Consider the following 20,558-nt stretch of genomic DNA (forward strand, 5'->3'; position numbering starts at 1 on the left):
AGCAACCTGAAATCTCTAGAACAAAAAGAAGCAAACACACCCAAGAAGAGTAGAGGGCAGGAAATAATCAAACATGTGGCTGAAATCAACAAAATAAAAACAAACAGAACAATACAAAGAATCAATGAAACAGAGAGTTGGTTCTTTGAAAAAAATCAACAAGATAGACAAGCCATTATCTGAACTAACTAAAAAGCAGGGAGAGAGAATATCCAAATTAACAAAATCAGAAACGAAAGGGGGACATAACAACAGACACTGAGGAAATCCAGAGAATCATTAGGTCATTCTTCAAAAACCTGTACTCTACAAAATTAGAAAACCTAAAAGAAATGGACAAATTTTTTGATAGATACCATTTATCAAAGTTAAATCAAGATCAGATAAACAATTTAAATAGACCTATAATCCCTAAGGAAATAGAAGCAATCATTAAAAGTCTCTGAACCAAACAAAAACAAAAACAAAAACAAACCCAGGGCCAGATGGTTTCAGCACAGAATACTAAACCAGACTTTCAAAGAAGAGCTAATACCAATACACCTAAATTACTTCACAAAATAGAAACAGAAGGAACATTGAAAAATTCATTTTTATGAGATCACAGTCACCCTATGCCAAAACCACACAAAGACTCAACAACAGGACACAAAAAAGGTGACTGCTGAACTTTGCCAAAACAAGGTAGGACAGTCCTTCAAAATTCCCAGCTTCACAGGAAAGTCTGTCAGACATTCTAGGCCTGTAGGGCAAAGATAGATGCCCCAACATTCCAGAGGAATTTTGGGTGACTGTCCAGGCAGCTTGAGGTCCCTGTCATTAGGTAATATTTCACCCTTCTGGGCTCTTTGATGGAGTTGAAGACTAGATAGTTATAGTTTTCTTTAGTTATGATAAAAGATAAATTAGATACAAAACTTTGGACTCACAAAGATAAGATAGAGCATTTTCTCTAATTTTGCCAAATACAAATAGACTAGATATTGCAACTGTAATTCTTGCTTGATAACTGTTTTTGTTGTTTATAATCTTACTATGCTAAAGTTAAAACCTTCCTTTTTAATTAGACAAAAAGGGAGGAATTCTGTGGAATAATCCTCTAGCACATTGTAAAGATCTGTCACTTAAATTGGTTTAATAAAACACTGATTGGCTAGTAGCCAGGCAGGAAGTATAGGCGGGGTGAACAAACCAAGGATAGGAAGGAGAAGGGCGAAATCAGAGAGTCACCGGCAAATGCAGAGAAGCAAGGGAAGAATGTTGTACTGAGAAAAGGTACCAAGCCACATGACGAAACATAAATAAGAATTTGGGTTAATTTAAATGTAAAAGTTAGCTAGTAACAAGACTGAGCTATCAGCCAATCATTTATAAGTAATATAAGCCTCTGAGTGGTTATTTGGGAATTGGCGGGCAGGAGAGAAAACTGTTTACACTGAGATTCCATCTTACCCATGTCAGAATGGCTAAGATCAAAAACAGTAATGACAGCTTATGCTGGTGGGAGTGAAGACTTGTACAGCCACTTTGGAAATCAATATGGAGGTATTTCAGAAAATTGAGAATCAATCTACTTCAAGACACAACTATATCACTCCTGGGCATATACTCAAAGGATGCTCTATCCTATCACAAGAACACTTACTCAACTATGTTCATAGCAGCTTTAGTCATAATAGCTAGAACCTAGAAACAACCTAGATGCCCCTCAACTGAAGAATGGATAAAGAAAATGTGGTACTCTGCTGTTAAAAACAATGACATCAGGAAAATTGAAAGCAAATGGATGGAACTAGAAAAAAAATCATCCTTAGTGAGGTAACCCAGACTCAGAAACACAAACATGGTATGTACTCACTCATAAGTGGATACTAGTTGTAAAGGATAACCATGCTATGATCCACAGCACATGGGAGGATATGTAACAAGGAGGGCCCAAAGGGAGACTGGGACACATAGTTTTCCCTGGGGAAAAAAGGTCTCTTGGGTAGACTGGGGGCTGGAGGGGATGGGAACATGAGGGATTGGGTTGAGGGGTAGGTGGAGGGGAAGAGTAATGAAAGAGATGTCTTGATGGAGGGATAGTTTGGGGTCAGGTAGAAACCTGGTGCAAAGGAAACTCCCATGAATCTACAAGGATGATCCCAGCTAAGACTTCTAGCAATAGTGGATAGGTATTCTGAACTAGTCATCTCCTGTAACCCTAATTGTCATCAGAGAGCCTTCATCTAGTAACTGACAGAAGCAGATGCAGAGATCCACAGCCAAGCACTGAGCCAAGCTCTGGGAATCCTGTTGAAGAGAGGGAGGAAGGATTGTATGAGCTGGGGGTGGGGGGTCAAGGTCATCACAAGGGAGCCCACAGAAACAACTAACCTGGGTTCATAGGAGCTCACAGACTCTGGACCAACAGCTAGGGAGCCTTCCCGGGACTGACCTAGGCCCTATACATATGTGTGACAGTTGTGTAGCTTGATCTACTTGTGGGACTCCTAGTGATGGGAGCAGGCATGTCCCTAATGCTCTGACTGGCTCCCAGGAACCTATTCCTCATCCTGGGTTGCCTCGCCCAGCCTTAGTACAAGGGAAGGATCTTAGTCCTACCTCAACTTGATATGCCATGCCTTGTTGACACCCATGGGAGACTTGCCCCTTTCTGAACAGAAACAGAGGAGGAGTGGATGGGGGGAGGGCAGGGGGAGGTAGGGGAGGGGATGGGAGGAGAGGAGTGAGGGGAAACTACAGCCAGGATGTAAAATAAATGAATACATTTAATAGGAAAAACAAACAACAACAACAACAACAAAAAAAAAACAATATATGGGACTGGAGAGATGGCTCAGAGGTTAAGAGCACTGGCTGCTACAGAGGTCCTGAGTTCAGTTCCCAGCAACCACATGGTGGTTCATAACCATCTAAAGTGAGATCTGGTGCCCTCTTCTGGCCTGTAGGCATACATGCAGGCAGAACTCTGTATACATAATATTAAAAAAAATATAGTATACAAAAATATCCTAGTACCAGTGCCATGACTCAGTGGTAAAGACCTCTGTCCCCAAGCCTGATGACAGAAGTGTGATTCCTGGATCCCACATAGTGGTAAGAGAGCTGACTCTCACAAGTTGTCCTCTGACTTCCACCCACGCACTGTGGCATATATATACATACAATAAGTGAAGGCAATTGTAAAACACCCTCATGTGATATGATACTGTGCATACTGAATATACACAATGAAAAATTTAAAATAAGTTTAAACGATCCTAATCTCTGATGGTTAATATCGTTACCTTGATGGGACCTAGGGTCACCTAGGATAAAGCTCTAGGTGTGTCTATGGGACATTATTTTTTCTTTACATTTTGTACGTGGGCTGTGCACATATGCGTCTGTGCAAACACGTGGAGGCCTGAAGTAAATGTAAGGAGTCAGCCCCCACTACTTTTCCAACCTATTCATTGAAGCAAGGTTTTTCAGTCAAGTTCGTGGCTAGCTTGCTCACTCTGGGGATCCCAGGTCCACCTTCCAAGTCTGGAATTACAAGCAGCCTGCCACATCCAGCTGGCATTTCCATGAATGTCTGGGGATCCGAACTCCAGTTCTCCTGACTGCACAGCAAACACTAACCACTGAACCATCTCCTCAGCCCCCGTGTAAGATGTTTTTAGATCAGGTCAACTGAGGTGGGAGGACTCCTTCTGAACTCAGGTAGCACTAGCCCATGGGCTGGGGTCCCAGTCTGGATAAAAAGGAGACGGTGAGCTAAGCACCAGCGTCCATCTCTCTCTGCTTCAGGAGGATGGGTGCACTGTGAGAGGCTGCCTCGGGCTCCTGCCACCATGCCAGACAGTACCCTCAAGCCATGACCAAATCTTTCCTGAAGTTGTTTTTGTTGGGTACTTGATCCTAACAAGAAAAGTGACATGAAACCATACATAAGTGAAAAGTGTTGAACATTTTATTAAGTTTTAAAAGCTTTACATGTGATGAACAAAGTTTACATGGTGCTTCTCAAAGACGACATCAGCCCTGTATTGCTTGGTCATGGTGAAGCTGTGAGAGATCTCTCTTTTAAATGCTTCACGTATTCACACTCTCAGCCCAGGATTGGGGAAAATGTCACCATCTTCTTCCTTTAAGGAAGAACAGACGCTGTTACGCCTCAGGTCACCAGCATGCTATCACAACACCTTTGACTCTAATGGCCCAGCTGGACTAGAATTGGTTCCAGTGAATTCTAGAACTTATCTCAAGTCACCTTGAGGCCCCTCAAGACACAAATCATCCAAATACTTCTTAGGATGGGCTTAGGGGGTGGGGAGCAGTTGTCGGGGAAGGGCTGTGGGGAACAGCAGGTCCAGGCAGCTGTGAGTCACCTAATGAGTGTGCTGGGAACTGAACTCAGGTCCTCTGCAAGAGCGGTATGTGCTCATAACCACTGAGTCACCTCTGCAGCTCTCACCTTGCTTGAGATAAGATCTCAGTGGCCTGGGGCTCACTCATTAGACTAGGCTGGCTGGCCACCAAGCCCCAGACACCCCCTTGTCCTCGCTTCCCCAGCGCTGGGGTGACAAGTGCGTGCTATCACGCCTGGCTTTTATGTGGGTGCTGGAGACTGAACTCAGGCCTTCACATCCCAAGGCAAGCACTTTATGACTGAACTATTCGACAGACATAAAAGATGGCAGGACACACAGACCTGGAATCCCAGCATTTGAGAGGGCTTAGGATAGACACTAAACATAGCTGTGCAGTGGTAAAATACAGACAACAAAAGTCTATTTTTTTTTAAGTTGGGGTCTTCTTATGTAGCCCAGACTGGCCTCTAACTCTCAGCCCTCCTCATCCTAGGATTACAGACATACACCACCATGTCTGACTTGGCTTTTTTCAGAGAGATTCTCATGTAACCTAGGCTGGCCTAAAATCCTGCTATACCTGCTTCTGCTGCCCGAGTATCTGCTAGGATTACAGATGTGGACCCCATCACTGGGTTCAGCGTCATTTTAACAAAGTGTTATGTTCATGTGTGTGTGTGAGAGCATGCACATGTACCCATTCCCCAGCATGGGTGGAAGTTGGAGGACAGGTCGGCTCTTTCACTAAGTCGTTCCTGGGGATTGAACTCAGATCATAGGTTAGGCAGCAGTCAACTTCACACACCCATCCACTTGACCAGTTTCATCTTAAGGACTCTTAAGCAGAATTTGCTGCCGTTGAGAATATGTGTGAAGTGAACGCGTCACCTCCACCCATCTCCATCTTCCCAAACTGAAGTGAAACCCTCTGACCTCATTTAACACTGACACATCTTCTACCCCACCCAACCCCCTGGGACCCGCCACTCTCTATTTTCTGTTGCTACGAGTTTGCTCACTCTCAGGCCTTCACAGGAGTGGAATCAAACAAGATTTGTCCCTTTGTAACTGGCTTTGTGTGTATACGTGGTATGTGTGTCTACATGTGTGCAAATGTTCATGTGCACTTATGTTTACAGAGACTGAAAGTTGACTTTACGTGTCTTCCTCAATCACTCTCCACCTTAGCTTTTTGAGACAGTGTCTCTCATTGAATCTGGAACTATCTAGTCCCGATAGACTGGATGGCCTTCAGCCCATCTCTGCCTTCCAAATGACGGCTTTACAAGTGGACATGCCAGGCCCAGCTTTTTACACGGAGGCTGGGCTGTAGCTCAGACCCTTGTGCTGGTCTGGCAAACACTTTACCAACCAACCATGTCTCCAAAGTCCCCACGGCCTTGAACTCACTATGCAGCCAAGGATAGCCTTGAACTCCTGACCCTCTTGTCTTTACTTCCTGAGTACTGGGGTTACAGTCCAGGGTCATTGCCCCCAGATCACTTTATGTTATGTATATTTTACCACTCAACTGATCTTTATGAAAACTGTTATCGTGATCCCCATTTCCCGAAGTGGCAGACAACTCAGATATTTTGTGGAATAACTCATCCCCAAACTATGTATTCCAGAAAAAGACAAAATGCAGTCGGTGGCAAAATGATTTTCCAAAAGCTGGGCCAGACTGCATTGTTTGCATTCTTAGCTAGAAAATCATCTTCAGCTCCCTGTCTCTTCCCTTCCCATCCCCCACCCCACCCCCGCTCCAACAAAAGTGGCAAAAAAAAAAAAAAAGAGACAGTTTTATAGAAACAAAGATAAACTCCCGTGGGTGTAGACTGGCTTTGTGTGCACTAGGGAGGCCAAAGGTCAGCCTAGTTGTCATTCCTTGAGAGCTGTGCAGGTCGTGTGTGTGTGTGTGTGTGTGTGTGTGTGTGTGTGTGTGTGTAAGAGAGTGAGGGGTGTGTGTGTGTACGTGTGTGTGTGTGTGTAAGAGAGTGAGGGGTGTGTGTGTGTGTGTGTGTGTGTGTGTGTGTGTAAGAGGGTGAGGGGTGTATGTCCCACAACATGTATGAGGTCAACAACTGCTTTCAGGAACCGTTTCTCTCCTACTGTGTGAGTCCCAGGAATTGAACTTGAGTTGTCAAGCTGGACAGCGTGAAATGCCTTTACCTAGCTGTGCTGGACAGTTCTATGTCAGTTTGTCAAAGACTAGAACCATTTGAGAGGAGGGAACTTCAATTAAGAAAATGCCTCCAACTAGGCGGTGGTGGTGCATGCCTTTAATCCCAGCACTCCAGGACCCATATTAAAAAGTCTGATATAGACAGTCTGTGGTGGCGCACACCTTTGATCCCAGCACTCGGGAGGCAGAGCCAGGCGGATCTCTGTATTTGAGGCCATCCTGGTCTAAAGAGCAAGTTCCAAGAAAACCAAGGCTACACAGAGAAACCCTGTCTTGAAAAAAAAAAAGGAAGGAAGGAAGGAAAGAAGGAAAGAAAAGAAAAAAGAAAAGAAAAGAAAAAAGAAGAGAAAAGAAAGAAGAAAACGCTTCCTTAAAATCAGCCTGTAGGCAAACCTATAGGGCATTTTCTTAATTGGTGATTAATGGGAAAGGGCCTGCCCATTGTGAGTGGTGCTATCCCTGGTGGTCCTGGGTTCTATAAGAAAGCAGGCTGAGCAAGTCATGAAGAACAAGCCAGTAAGCAGCACTTCTCTATGGCCTCTGCAGCGGCCCCTGCCTCTGGGTTCCTGCCCTGCGTGAGTTCCTGTCCTGGTTTCCTTCCTTGCTGAACAGTGATGTGGAAGTGTAAGCTAAATAACCCTTTCTTCTCCGGCTTGTTTTTGGTCATGGTGTTTCATCGTAGCAGTAGAAACTCTAACACGACACTGATCCATCTTGCTAGCCCTTCCACGTGGTTTTTTTGTTTTGTGAGACAGGATCTCTTGCTGGATTGGAACTCCATTGGCTAGACTGGGATTACAAACATGGTTCAACATGCCTGGATTTTTTTTTTTTTTAACATGGGTTCAACCTCAAGTCCTCATGCTTGCACAGCAAGCCCCCGGCCAGCTGAACCACCTCCTGGCTCACAGACAAGCTTCTTGATGCTCAAAGGCCACCTGCAGAACAGGAACCAGGAAGGCAGCCAGCTAAATTCATAAGAGCGCAGGGAGAGAGGTCAACCTGAGTGATTGCCGGGTTCATAGCGATAGAATTGGAAGCATGGCCACCAGTGACTCACCTCACCAAAATGTTTCTCAATGATGTTCAGTGCGCTCCGACTAACGTGGCAATTCTGGTGGAGCTGTAAGGACTCAATTTTTTCAATGCCACCGACCTCTTCCATCAGGAGATACATCTTTTCCTTCTCATGCAGCCTATCGGCCTCCTGAGGATAGATGGGGACCAGCGAAGAGACCCTCAGACCCAGAGTGTGCTGCAGGGGGTGGGGGGTGGGGGGTGGGGGTGGGAGGGGTGTTGGCTTCATCTGGCTGGCCCTAAGGGAGCGTTCCTATGTGGAGACATACCTGTTCCAGCAGGGGTGGTCACAGACCCATTGGAAATGCCAAGATTTCCCTCTCATTTCATTGATTCATTTACTCAATCATGCACGCATACATGCATTTATTCACAAAATCATTCATGAATTCATTTATTCACAAAGTTACCCATGAAGTCATTCATTCACAAAATCATCCATAAATCCATTCACTCACAAATACATTCATGAATTCACTTGTTCACACATTCATTCATTCATTCATTCACTCACTCACTTTTCTACTCAAAATGTGTTCAACATTAGAGAATACAAATGTAATAAATATAAAAATGCTTTTGTCCAAAGCACTAAAGAATTCAAAGTGAAAAACTATGAAAAATATTTAATAAAAACCAAGTGTAAGCCAGGCGGTGGTGGTACATGCCTTTAATCGGAAGGCAGAGGCAGGTGGATCTCTATGAAATCCAAGGCTAGCCTGGTCTACAGAGGAAGTTCCAGGACAGTTAGAGCTGTTTCATAGAGAAACCCTGTCTCAAAAACCAAAACCAAAACAAGTAACAAAAAAAAGTCTAGATAAGCATTACAGGACTCTAGAAATTACTAAGACTGGGTTTCACGTAGCCCAGGCTAGCCTTGAACTTGGCTATGTGGCTGGACATAATAACCTCAACTCCTGATCCTCCTACCTCCACCTCCTAAGTGTTGGTATGACAAGCACACCCTGTTCAGAACAGCTCACCTGGAAGAGGAAAGAAATAATGTCCAGGATGATGGCAACGATCTTCATGTCTGGAGCAGTGAGCAGGTTCAGCAGCGGCCCCAAGACTCCTGAGTGGAAAAGCATGGTCAACTGGCTCTGGGAGGCCCCTGTTGCGAAGTTAGCCACGGTCCACACGGCTTCTTTCTGCACTCTGAATTCTGCCTGCGAAGACAGAGGCTAACATTCTCTACAGCACCCAAAGGCCATCATAAAGTGACGCTGACTTGATTCACTTTGTTGTTGTTGTGTTTTACACATTTTTGGGGACACGTTCTTGTGTAGCCCAGACTCGCCCCCAACTTGCTATAGAGAAAGGAGGACCTTGAACATCTGACCCTCCTACCTTTACTTCCCGAACGCTATCCTTGTGATGAGTATCACCATGCCTGGTTTATGTGGTCCCGGCAATCAGTCCCAGGGCTTTGTGTACGGTAGGCAAGCACTCTGCCAACTGAGCCACACCTTCAGTCTTATTTTATTTAAGCTTTTAAAAATAGGGTTTCACTATATAGCTCAGGCTACCCTGGAACTCACTATGTAGCTTAGGCTGGCCTTCAGTTTGCAAGCCTCCTGTTGCAGTCCCCGGAACGTTAGGATTACAGGTGTGTGCCACCAGACCTGGTGTTGACCTGCCTCACTCCCTAGGTCCGACGGTGAGAGCTGAACTTACAAATGAAATCTGTACCCCCTGCCCTGACATCCTGCCTTCAATTCATCAGAATACAGCACCTGAACAGAGCTACCAAGTAGGCAGACTGACTCCCTTGGGACATTTTTTTTCCTTTCCTTTTCTTTGACAGGGTCCCTTGTGGCTCAATTGGCTTTACAAGCACAGTGTAGCCACCAGTGACCTTGAACTTCTGATTCTCTCATGTGGATGCTGGGGATTGAACTCAAGTCCTCATGCTGTAAAGCCGACACTTTACAGACCCTCCCCAGCGCTGCCACTTACGTTCTTTAGTAGGGCTACCAACGGAGGCAGCAGGTTATACATGATCAGCTGCTGGATGTGGTGTTTTGGTCCAGCGGCCACATTGCTCATGGCCCAGGCAGCTTCCTTCTGGATAGAGGACTTGGGGTGTCTCAGAAGCTGGCCCAGTACCTTCAGCATGCCAGCGTCGATGGCCATCTGGGTCTGCTGTTCCGTTCCCGTGACAATGTTGCCCACAGTGCGGAGAGAAGGGGTCTGGAAGGACCAGGAAAGGTGTCTGAGTCTTGCCAATGTGTCACTTTACAGGTGAGTCACACGCTGAGTGCTGTGCTCAGAAATGTCTGGAAGTTTGCGGTGTTTTCGTTGGTCAGCATAGCCACAGCTGCTTTTACATAGTTTCAAGTGCTTGATAGCTCCCCCAAAGCTCTGAGGCAAGGTGGGTAGGTAAGGGACGGACACATCAGAAAATGATGTTATACTGGGGGCTGGGTGTATAGCTGGTGGTAGAGTACTTGCCTGGCATGTTCTGTGTAGTATGGTGCCACACACCTTTAATCCCTGCACATGGGAGATGGAGCCAGGAGGTCCCAAAGCTCAAGGTCTTTCTTGGCTGTATAATGAATTTAATAAGGCTAGCCTGGACTACAGGAGACTCTGTTTAAAAGAAAAAAGAAAACACTCTGCTGTCCTGTTTTTGTTTAGGGGTTTTGTGACAGGGTCTCTCATGTAAGTTCAAGTTGTCTCGAATTCATTATGTAGCCAAGGACACTGAGCTTGTGATCCTGTCCCTTTTTTTTTGAGACAAAGTCTCACCCCACACTGGTCTCAAACTCAGTATGTAGCTGAGGATGACCTTGAACTCCCTGATCCTCCTGCCTCTACCCCGAGTGCAGGGATTATGGGTGTGCTCCACCACATCCACAGTACTGGGGATGGAACCCAGGATTTCCTGAGTGCTGGGTGCGCACTTATCAACTGAGCATCATCCCTAGCCCTGGCCTTGAACTCACAATCCTTTCTCAGCCTCTGCTAGGATCACAGGTGTGCACTGCATGTCCACCTTCCTAAATTCAACTGGGGAAAATTCCGCTCCGATTGTGGAGTCTACGGTGCCTTCGTATTCATGCTGGCTCCAGGCTCCTGCTGTACATTTAACTGGAGCCAATGAGCACCCAGGATCGGAGGGTCCCCAGGGTGGGTCTGTGATAGAGTCGGAGGTGACAAGCACCTCAGGAGAGCTGAATGCAGATGTATTTGGCTTTCTTTGTGCTGTGGTGGCAGCCCCCAGTGAAGGCTACCAAGAGGGCTGGGTTTTCCTACGCTATCAGGCTAACCCGCCATTCCATGAGGGGTGGACTAGTTACTACAGCCTTGTCCAGGTACTACCAGCTGGGCGTCAGCACTTCTATTAAAAGTTCATTTCTTGGGAAGGTGAGATGGTACATGGGTAAAGGTGTCTGTAGTCTCAGGCCTGATGATCCGAGCTGGCTTCCCTGGGCCCACATGAAGGAGAGAATGGCAATTGTCCTCTGCCCACTGCCCCCCACATGCATCATGGTATATGCTATATCACCCCACACATAGTAAATACATAAATGTTTAAAGGTTTTTTTTTTTTTTTTTTTTTTGAGACTGGGTCTCCTTGTGGAGCCCAGGCTAGCCTCATAGTTGTGATCTTTCTCTCAGCCTCCCAAGTGCAGTTACATGCATTCAACACTGGGCCTGGCTACTTCTCTCCTGATGTTCTTCACTCTCCCTGCCCCCAAGTATTATCACCAAGCTCACTTGGCATCATCTGGAAAATACTATGGTAATCTCAGCAAAGATGGCTGCTAAAGATGTATGTGATACAATAAAAATAGAGCGACTGAGAGAGGTCAAGGTAGAATGGAGCCAGACACAGTGGCATAGCTGGAGTCCCAGCACTGGGGAGGAAGAGGCAGAGAGGATCCAGAGTCTGGGGTTCTCAGCCAGAGACTGAGGCCCAGGCCAGCTTGGGCTACATATGACTCTATGTTGTAAAAAAACAAAAACAACAACCAATAACAACAACAACAACAACAACAACAACAAGAAACACAGGCAGGGAGATCTGTGAGTTTGGTGTCAGGTCTACATAATAAAGTCCAGGCCAACCGGTGCTACAGTGAGACACTGTCTGTTCATCTCTGTGTGTCTGTCTGTCTGTTTCTGTGTTTGTGTGTCTCTGTCCATTGTGTCTTTCTCTCTGCATGTGTGTTTATCTGTCTGTGTGTCTGTCTCTGGTCTCCCCACCCCCCGTTGCTGTGTGTGTGTATGTGTGTGTGTGTCTGTCTTTCTCTCTCTCTCTCTCTCTCTCTCTCTCTCTCTCTCTCTCTCTCTCTCATCATCATCTATTTCTCTGTCATCATCTGTCTCTCACTCACCTATCTATCTCTCTGTCATCTATCTCTGTGTGGGTTTCTCTGTCTGTGTCTCTTTCTTTCTCTGTGCTTCTTTCTGAGTCTCTCTCCCTGTATGTGTGTGTCTGTGTCTCTGCCTCTGTCTGTGTCTCTGCCTCTGTCTGTGTCTCTGCCTCTGTCTGTGTCTCTGCCTCTGTGTGTGTCTCTGCCTCTCTCTCTCTCCCTCCCTCCATCTCTCTCTCCCTCCCTCCATCTCTCTCTCCCTCCCTCCATCTCTCTCTCCCTCCCTCCATCTCTCTCTCCCTCCCTCCATCTCTCTCTCCCTCCCTCCATCTCTCTCTCCTCTTCATCTCTCTCCCTCCTCCATCTCTCAGACCTCTCCCCCTCCCCCTCTCTCTGTGCCTCTGTCTCTTTCTCCCTCTCTGCCTCTCCCTCTACACTCCCTCTCAGCTCTGATTTCTCCCCTCCCCTCTTTCTCCCTCTGCCCCTTCCCTTTCTCTGCCCCTTCCCTCTCTCTGCCCCTTCCCTCTCTCTGCCCCTTCCCTCTCTCTGCCCCTTCTCTCTCTGCCCACCCCGCCCTTTCTCTCTCCTCTCTGCCTGTCTGTGTGTGTGTGTGTGTGTCCCTCTCCATTTCTGTTTCCATCTCTACACACGCACACACACACACGGGGTGGAGAAGGAGAAAGAGACAATAAACCAACTTACTCAAGCTAGAGCCAGCAGAACAGTAGGAAAAGATGTGAGAAAGGCCCCGGGTGGGAGGGTCATAAGCAGTCCACGCGCTGCTCTCCAGGTGGGAAAACCAAGTTCTTTAACTCCCGCTCGGTTCTGAGATGGAAACTTAGCTGAGAGTTTAGTGAGAAATTCTCAAAGAGCAGAGACTTACAGGTGACAACCTGGGCTTCAGGTGACAGGAAGACCTGGGGTGGGAGGTGGAGATGAGAATCTGACACAGAAGACCTGGGGTGGGAGGTGGAGATGAGCACCCGACACAGAAGACCTGGGGTGGGAGGTGGAGATGAGAATCTGACACAGGAAGACCTGGGGTGGGAGACGGAGATGAGAACCCGACACAGAAGATCTGGGGTGGGAGGTGGAGATGAGCACCCGACACAGAAGACCTGGGGTGGGAGACAGAGATGAGAACCTGACACAGAAGACCTGGGGTGGGAGACAGAGATGAGAACCTGACACAGAAGACCTGGGGTGGGAGACAGAGATGAGAACCCGACACAGAAGACTTGGGGTGGGAGACAAGATGAGAACCTGACACAGAAGACCTAGGGAGGGAGGTGGAGATGAGCACCTAACGTGGTGAATCTGACTCATGATCTAATCTGTTTTTTGTTTTTTGAGACATGGTGTCACATAGTTCAGACTAGCCTTGAACTCACTGTGCAGCCAAGCATAACCTTGAATTTCTCATCTTCCTGCCTCCATTTCCCCAGTGCCAAGATCATAGGCGTGTTCTACCAAGCCTGGTTTATACAGTGCTGGGGATGGAACCAGGGCCTTGTGCAGGCTCGGCAGGCACTCTGAGCTGAGGCCGTGGCACCCACACACTCTAGTCTGAAGCCTCTTGCAAAGACAGGCGAGACCCGGGGTGATGTTTACCAAGATAATGAGTTCCGAGCTGGTCATGAGCTCTACGAGCCTGGGCAGGACCCCCATGGCCACCACACGATGGATGCGCTCATTGTGGCCCTCGGTGAGGTAGGACAGGGCCCAGCAGGTGTCTGAGAGGATCTCGTTATCATGATGCTGCAAGAGCTGAGAGAGAGTGGGCAGCATCTGCATCACAGCCTGCTCGCAGGGGTACGGGTTTTTGTTTCGGCACAGATTAGACAAAGTCCATGTGATGTTCCGAAGAAATGTGATCTGTGATGGGGTGCAAAGGAGACAAAATGTAAATGGTGGCGTGCCCTTCCCAACCCTGATCGATACTATTGGTTAGCACAGACCAAAGCATTTGAGCATCAAAATGAACTCATTTCAGGCAGTGATCTGTGTCAGGGGCAAATACAATGAGTTTTATATTTAAATATTTAAATGTCACATGAAGGTTCCTTTGTATTCCTCACAATGCCTTTCCCCACTCAACAGATGACTCAATTATTTTAAGATTTTATTTATATTTATGTGTATAGCTGAGGGTCTGCGTTTGGGTGTGTGAGCATGTGTGTACACATGCTCATGGAGGCCAGAAAATGGAATGGATCCCCTGTCCCCTTGAGCTGGAGTTACAGACAGTTGCCATCCACCGCACAGGGGTGCTGGGCACTGAACTCAGGTCCTATGCAAGAGCAGCAGGTGCCCTTGACTGCTGAGCCCTCTCACTGGTCCCCTAGCCTAGTGGTCTGACAGTGTTACAGTGGGTGTAAGTGCATGTAAGCCTGCGTCACAACACACCCGTGGTGGTCAAGGGAACCTCGCTTTCCATTTCCCGTTGTTTGAGACAGGGTCTCTGTGGTTCACTCTTTGGGCTTGTGTACACCAGGCTTGCTAGCCCGCCAACTTCCAGGGCTTCTCCTGTTTCCACCTCCCACTTCACTGTCTGAATACTGGGATTACAGGCATGTGCTAGTGAACCTGGCATTATGTGGGTACTCGGGATTTGAACTCAGGTCCCCACACTTGCACCGCAAGTACTTAACCCACTGAGCCATCTCCCAGCCCTTGATTTCACTTTCACTGACAAAAATTATCAAGCGGCTGAGTGCGGACACACAAGTCTATAATCTCAGCCATGATGGAAGCAGAGAGATTGTTGAGTTTGAGGCTGACAAACAAACTACGTCACAAACAAACTCAGGGATTATTTGGTCTTCTTGCCATCTATGATGCTAATGGCCTGCCATAATAATTCATGTCATACATGTGGTGTTAGCAATTGAGCCCAGGGTCTTGTGTATGCTAAGCAAGCATGTTACCACTGTGCTACATCTCTTTTCCTTTTCTTGGTTTTTCAAGACAGGATTTCTCCGTGTAGCCTTGGTTCTCCTGGAATTCACAGGCTAGCCTCCAACTCAAGAGATCTGCCTGCCTCTGACTTCTGAGTGCTGGGATTAAAGGCATGCACCACTACCCGGCTCTTTTTTTTTAGAATTATTTCTATTGGTGTGTGTGTGTGTGTGTATATATGCCACGTAAGTGTAGGTACCTGTGGAGGCCAGAAGAGGGCATCAAACTCCCTAGAGTTGAAATTGTAGACTGTTGTGAGCCAGCTAATGTGCCCACTAGGAACTGAACTCAGGTCCTCTGGAAGAGCAGTGATTGCTCTTGACCCCGACCCATCCCTGCAGCTCCATTTCTAGTCCTTTTAACTTTTTATTTTCAGACATGGTGCTACTAAATTGCCCAAGCAGCCCTTGAACTTGAGATTTTCCTGCCTCAGCCTCCCAAATAACAGGGATTACAGACCTGCTCTATTACATCCAGCCCATCTCCCTTCCCTTCCCTTCCTTTTCTTTTTTCTTTGTTTCTTTTGAGACAAGGTTTTTACCATAGAGCTCAGGCAGCTTCAAAACATTTTTAAATTACATTTATGTTTGTGAGTGAGCGAGCTTGTGCCATGCTGTCCTGTGGGAGTCAGTTCTCCCCTTCCACCATGTGGGTTCTGAGGGTTGAATTCAGGTCCTCAGCCTTGGTGGCAAGCACCTTCACCCATCGAGCATTGTGTCAGCCCGGGCCTCAAACTCCTGACAGCCCTCCTTCCTTCGCCTCCTGAGTGAGCCCCCATGCTCAGCCATATTTCTGATCTTGTTAAGAATATTCTTGGGGCTGGAGAGATGGATCAGTGGTTAAGAGCACTGACTGCTCTTCCAGAGGTCCTGGGTTCAATTCCCAGCATCCACATGGCAGCTCATAACTGTCTGTAACTCTAAGACCTGACACCCTCACACATACATGCAGGCAAAACCACTAATAAAAAAAAAAAAAAGAATATTCTTCAGCTCTGCCTCTGGGTCTCATCACTTTCTCTCCCAAATATTCTGCCCCCGAGACCCCCGTGACCAGTGTGGAAACAGAATCCAAGACCATCAATCCCTCGGCATCCAATCTTCCCTTGACAACTCTCCAGCCACTACCCCACTCCCATTTGTCAGAGCAGATGAGGCAGGGCCTCCTTCTGCAGCCCAGGCTGACCTTGAACTTGCAATCCTTCTGCGCAGCTTCTTGAGGGCTGAGATCACCTGTGTAGCATGGTCAGCTTCCTACCTGATGTCCAACATTTGAGGCCCAAGGGCCCAATCCCAGGCCTTCTTCCCACTCCAGGCCAGGGGTTGGCAATGTTTTCCATGAAGAGTCATACAATGACAGTTTTTAGCCTCTTGTCTCACATGGTTCTTTTGTGAGTATTCAAATGCGTCCTCTTGGGCTGGACATGTGACTTAGTTGGTAGAGTGCTTACTTAGTGCTCATGAAGCCCTGGGTCCCATCCTCGGTACCACATAAACCTGGTATGGTGGTGTACACCTGTAACCCTACCACTAGTAAGATGAGATAGAGACAGGGAGATCAGAAGTTCAAGGTCGTCCTTAACTACATAGTGAGTTTGAGGCCTGACATGAACATGTGAGACTCTGTCTCAAAAGAAAAAAAAAATCACAAGATGCTGCAAGACAGCTCAGCAGGTAAAAAATACTTGTTACTGAGTGGGGCAATCTGAGTTCAATCCCTTGGTCCCATAGTGGAAGGAGAAAAATTGTACCCTACAAGTGCACACATATGTACACACACACACACACACACACACACACACACACACACACACAATAAATGAAATGCAAGTAAGTAAATGAATAAATAAGCAAATACACTCACTGGTATGTTTGTCGAAATAAGATTGATCAGTCTTGGGATGGCATTGTTGGAAATTATATTGTCTCTGAATTCTGGGCCATCACCTACAAATGGAAGAGAGCATGTAGATCAGTCTCGGGATGGCATTGTTGGAAATTATATTGTCTCTGAATTCTGGGCCATCACCTACAAATGGAAGAGAGCATGAGATGAAAGATCTGGGCATACACCTTCGAGCCCAGCACTCAAGAAGCAGAGGCAGGTTGATCTCTTTAAGTTCAAGGCCAGCCCAGTCTACATAGTGAGTTACAAGCCAGCCTGGACTACATCTCAATCTACTCTTCCCAAAGAGTGGACAAGGAGAAACCCAAATTGGGTATCTAACTTTTAAAGTTTATACTTAATGGGGCTGGAGAGATGGCTCAGTGGTGAACAGTACATGTATCTGAGTATCATGTGTCTGAGTTCGGTTCCCAACACCTCTGGCAAGCAGCTCACAACTGCCTATATCCAGTGAGATCTCTCTTCCGTCCTCAGTGGGCATCTGTATTCACATGTACACACCAATACAGAGACACATATATACATATAAGAAAATATTTTTTAAAAGTTATGCCTAATCCAGTTCGATGGAAAAAGGCACTTGCCGCTAAGCCTGATGACCCGAGTTCAATTCCTGGGACCCGTATGGTGGAAGGAAGACCCAAATCTTGAAAGTGATCCTCTAAGACCACCACATGTGAGCTGTGGCATGTGTATAATCCCCACCCCCCACCTCAAATAAATGAGTAATTTTTTTAAGTCTATACAAAGAATGAGAGACTAAATTCAGTGTGGGATATTAGGCAGGTAGTTGCAATGACAGTATACTGGATCCTGGGTTTCCTAGGTGGCCGGGGGTGGGGGGTGGGGGTGGTGTATGTGCCCAATGCCACAAGCAGGCACTGCACAGCTGCAGCTGGTCTAAGCAGAGGTCGTGGACACAAAATGAAGACAGCGAGCTTTGCCTAGGAGGTCAGTTAATTGTAAACACTAGATGTGCTTCATACCATTTTGGCTCTCAGAAAGACCAACACTGGTAGAGGAAACTGTTTTCCCAAAGAAGGTTGGCAAGGGGCATTCACTTCCAAATGCAATCCGGAACACACTCTGGGTCCACAGAGGATGAAGATCAGCCATTACCAGTTTGGGCCTGTCTGCTAATTTTTTTTTTTTTTTTTTTTTGAGATGGGGTCTCATATGTTGTCCAGGCTGGCCTGAATGCAGAGATTTACCTGCCTCTGCCTCCTGAGTGCTGGGCTGCAAGGCAAGTGCTACCATGCCTACCCACTTACTATTATTTATTTTTAGACAGGGTCTCACTATGTAGTGCTGGCTGGCCTCACACTCACAGAGATTCACTTGTCTCTGCCTCCCAAGTGCTGGGATTAAAGATATGTACCTTCATGTCTGGCCAGTTTTGGGGTGTTTTTTTTTGCTTGTTTGTTTGGGGGGATTTTTGTTGTGTGTGGTGTTTTTTTGTTTGTTTGTTGGTTGGTTTTTTGCTTTGCTTTGTTTTTGTGAGCTAGTGTCTTGTTATGTATCTGGCACTGGCCTCAAACTCACGATGTAGTCTAGATTGGTCTTCGTCTCCTTACTGTCCTGCATCACCTTGCCTAGTCTTTAATATACCGACTATTCTTTTAACACGTGTGTATGTGTGAGTGTGTGAGTGTGTATATATGAGTATGTGTGAGTGTGTGAGTATGCATGTGTGAGTATGTGTAAATGGGTATATGTGTGTGAGTGGGTATGTGTGTGAGTGTATGTATGTGTGAATGTGTGAGTATGTGTATATGTATGTATGTATGTGTGTGAGTGTGTGTGAGTGTGCATTGTGTGTATATGTATGAGTGTGTATGTATGTGTGAGTGTGAGTGTGCATTGTGTGTATGTATGTTTGAGTGTGTATGTATGTGTGTGAGTGTGAGTGTGCATTGTGTGTATGTATGTTTGAGTGTGTATGTATGTGTGTGAGTGTGTGTGTGTGTGTGCGCGCGCACGCACATACCAGTGTACATGTAGGAGGGAAAGGACAATTTTTAGGAGTCAGTTCTGTCTTTTCATAATGTGGGTTCTGAGGCTAGAACTTAAGGTCATCAGGCTTGGTGACAAGTACTTTTTGTCCACTGACTCATCTTACTGGTTCTTAATGAACCAACCTTCTCATTTTCAAATGTGTATTGTATGTGTGTGTTTTACCCGCAAGTATATGTATGTACCGTGTCTTTGCTGGTACCTGAGGAGGCTAGAAGGGGCCATCAGATCCCTGGAACTGCAGTTACAGGTGACCCTGAGCTACCACATAGGTGCTGGGAACTGAGCCGGGTCTTCTGCAGGAGCAGCCAGTGCTCTCAAACTGCAGAACATTCTCCAGCCTGTGTAGTTTTCAAGACGTAGCTCTGGCTGTCCTGCAACTCGCTATATATCTCAGGCTGGCCTCAAATTTAGTGTGTAGCCAAGGGTGTCCTTGAATTCCTGATTCTCCTGCCTCCACCTTCCAAGTGCTGGGATCAGAGATGTGCACCACCATGCCCAGTTTTATATAGTCTTGGGGATGAAACCCAGAGCCTCCTGCATCCTAAGCAAACACCGTCCAAGCTACCTATCCCCAGCCCTAGTGTACGGCTGTGATGCCTTCAGAAGTCTTGGTTTGTGCCATTAACAGGCAAAGCCTAAGTCACACCCAGTGCTCGGTCTCGTTGGTTTCCTGTTGACGCAATTGAAACAAACCCAACCACTGTCATAGACACATGCCTTCCTGAAGCATTTCAAAGTGGTCGTTGTGCTGGGTGGTGGTGGCGCACACCTTTAATCCCAGCACTTGGGAGGCAGAGGCAGGAGGATCTCTGAGTTCAAGGCCAGCCTGGTCTACAGAGCAAGTTCCAGGACAGCCAGGACTGAAAAAAAATCAGAGTGGTTGTTTTGTATTCTCTTGGCTATCTTAGCTAATTCAGGCTCTGAAGTCCCTGGAGAACTAAGTGCTGACTCAGTTGGTTGCAGCTTCTCTGAACTAGAAAACTACTAATGCTTGGTTGGTTTTAACTTGTCAAAATCCCAAGGGACACACCCCTCCCACCCCAGTGACATTTGTATTCATTTCAGCCAGGAATCCAGGGGCTCCAACTTGTCAACAGTAACTCCCTTCCTTAGGTTTTCCCATATCATACAGGGCATAAAGCATTCACCTTCCAGACCACCCTGGGCTTTTCAGGGAACATATCTCATTCCAAGCTAAGGAAACCCTGTCTCTCCATCTCTCTGCATGCATACCATCTATATCTACACACACACACCCTTAGTGATATTTACAGGAGATACAGGCTTCTAGGGTCACTTGTCTCCTAAGTGCTGGGATCATAAGCTTGCATCACCATGTCTGGCTTTGTTTTTGTTACATTTGTGTGTATGTGCATCTGTGTGAGCATGTGTATGTGCGCGTCTGTGTGAGCATGTACTGGTGGAAGCCCGAGGTCGATGGTGAGTGTCTTAGTATCTTCCTTCATCACGTATTTTTCTGAAATGGGGTCTCTTACTGAACCAGAGCTCACTGATTTATATGGAATAGCTGGCAAGCAAACCCCAGGGATCAACCTGCCTCTACTGCTCTTGAGCTGGGATTACAAGCAAGCTAGGGACCAAACCTGGTCCTCATACTTGTCCTCCAGCCCTTATTATGTGAGACAGGTCTCATGGACCCCAGGCTGGCCTCAGATGATGACCTTGAACTCCTGATCCTTCTGCCTCCACCTCCCAAGTGTTAGGATTAGAGCCATGGAC

General features: G+C 46.7%; 1 protein-coding gene across 2 annotated transcripts in view; it reads right to left on the reverse strand.

Moving 5' to 3' along the window:
- Positions 1 to 4,088: 4,088 nt before the first annotated feature.
- Positions 4,089 to 20,558, reverse strand: part of Kpna7 (karyopherin subunit alpha 7) — a 20,587-nt gene continuing 4,117 nt past the window's right edge. Inside the window, exons 5-11 of one of the 2 annotated variants that reach the window (XM_059249832.1) lie at positions 18,141 to 18,193; positions 16,761 to 16,843; positions 13,551 to 13,814; positions 9,577 to 9,810; positions 8,604 to 8,786; positions 7,604 to 7,750; positions 4,089 to 4,133 (exon numbers count right to left, since the gene is read on the reverse strand). In XM_059249832.1, coding sequence (XP_059105815.1) covers positions 4,089 to 4,133; positions 7,604 to 7,750; positions 8,604 to 8,786; positions 9,577 to 9,810; positions 13,551 to 13,814; positions 16,761 to 16,843; positions 18,141 to 18,193 — 1,009 coding nt within the window. The remainder of the gene's footprint in view (positions 4,134 to 7,603; positions 7,751 to 8,603; positions 8,787 to 9,576; positions 9,811 to 13,550; positions 13,815 to 16,760; positions 16,844 to 18,140; positions 18,194 to 20,558) is intronic. The other variant, XM_059249833.1, reaches the window with a different exon arrangement.

This window comes from Peromyscus eremicus, chromosome 23, assembly GCF_949786415.1.
Source record: "Peromyscus eremicus chromosome 23, PerEre_H2_v1, whole genome shotgun sequence".
In the NCBI taxonomy this organism is placed as follows: domain Eukaryota; kingdom Metazoa; phylum Chordata; class Mammalia; order Rodentia; family Cricetidae; genus Peromyscus; species Peromyscus eremicus.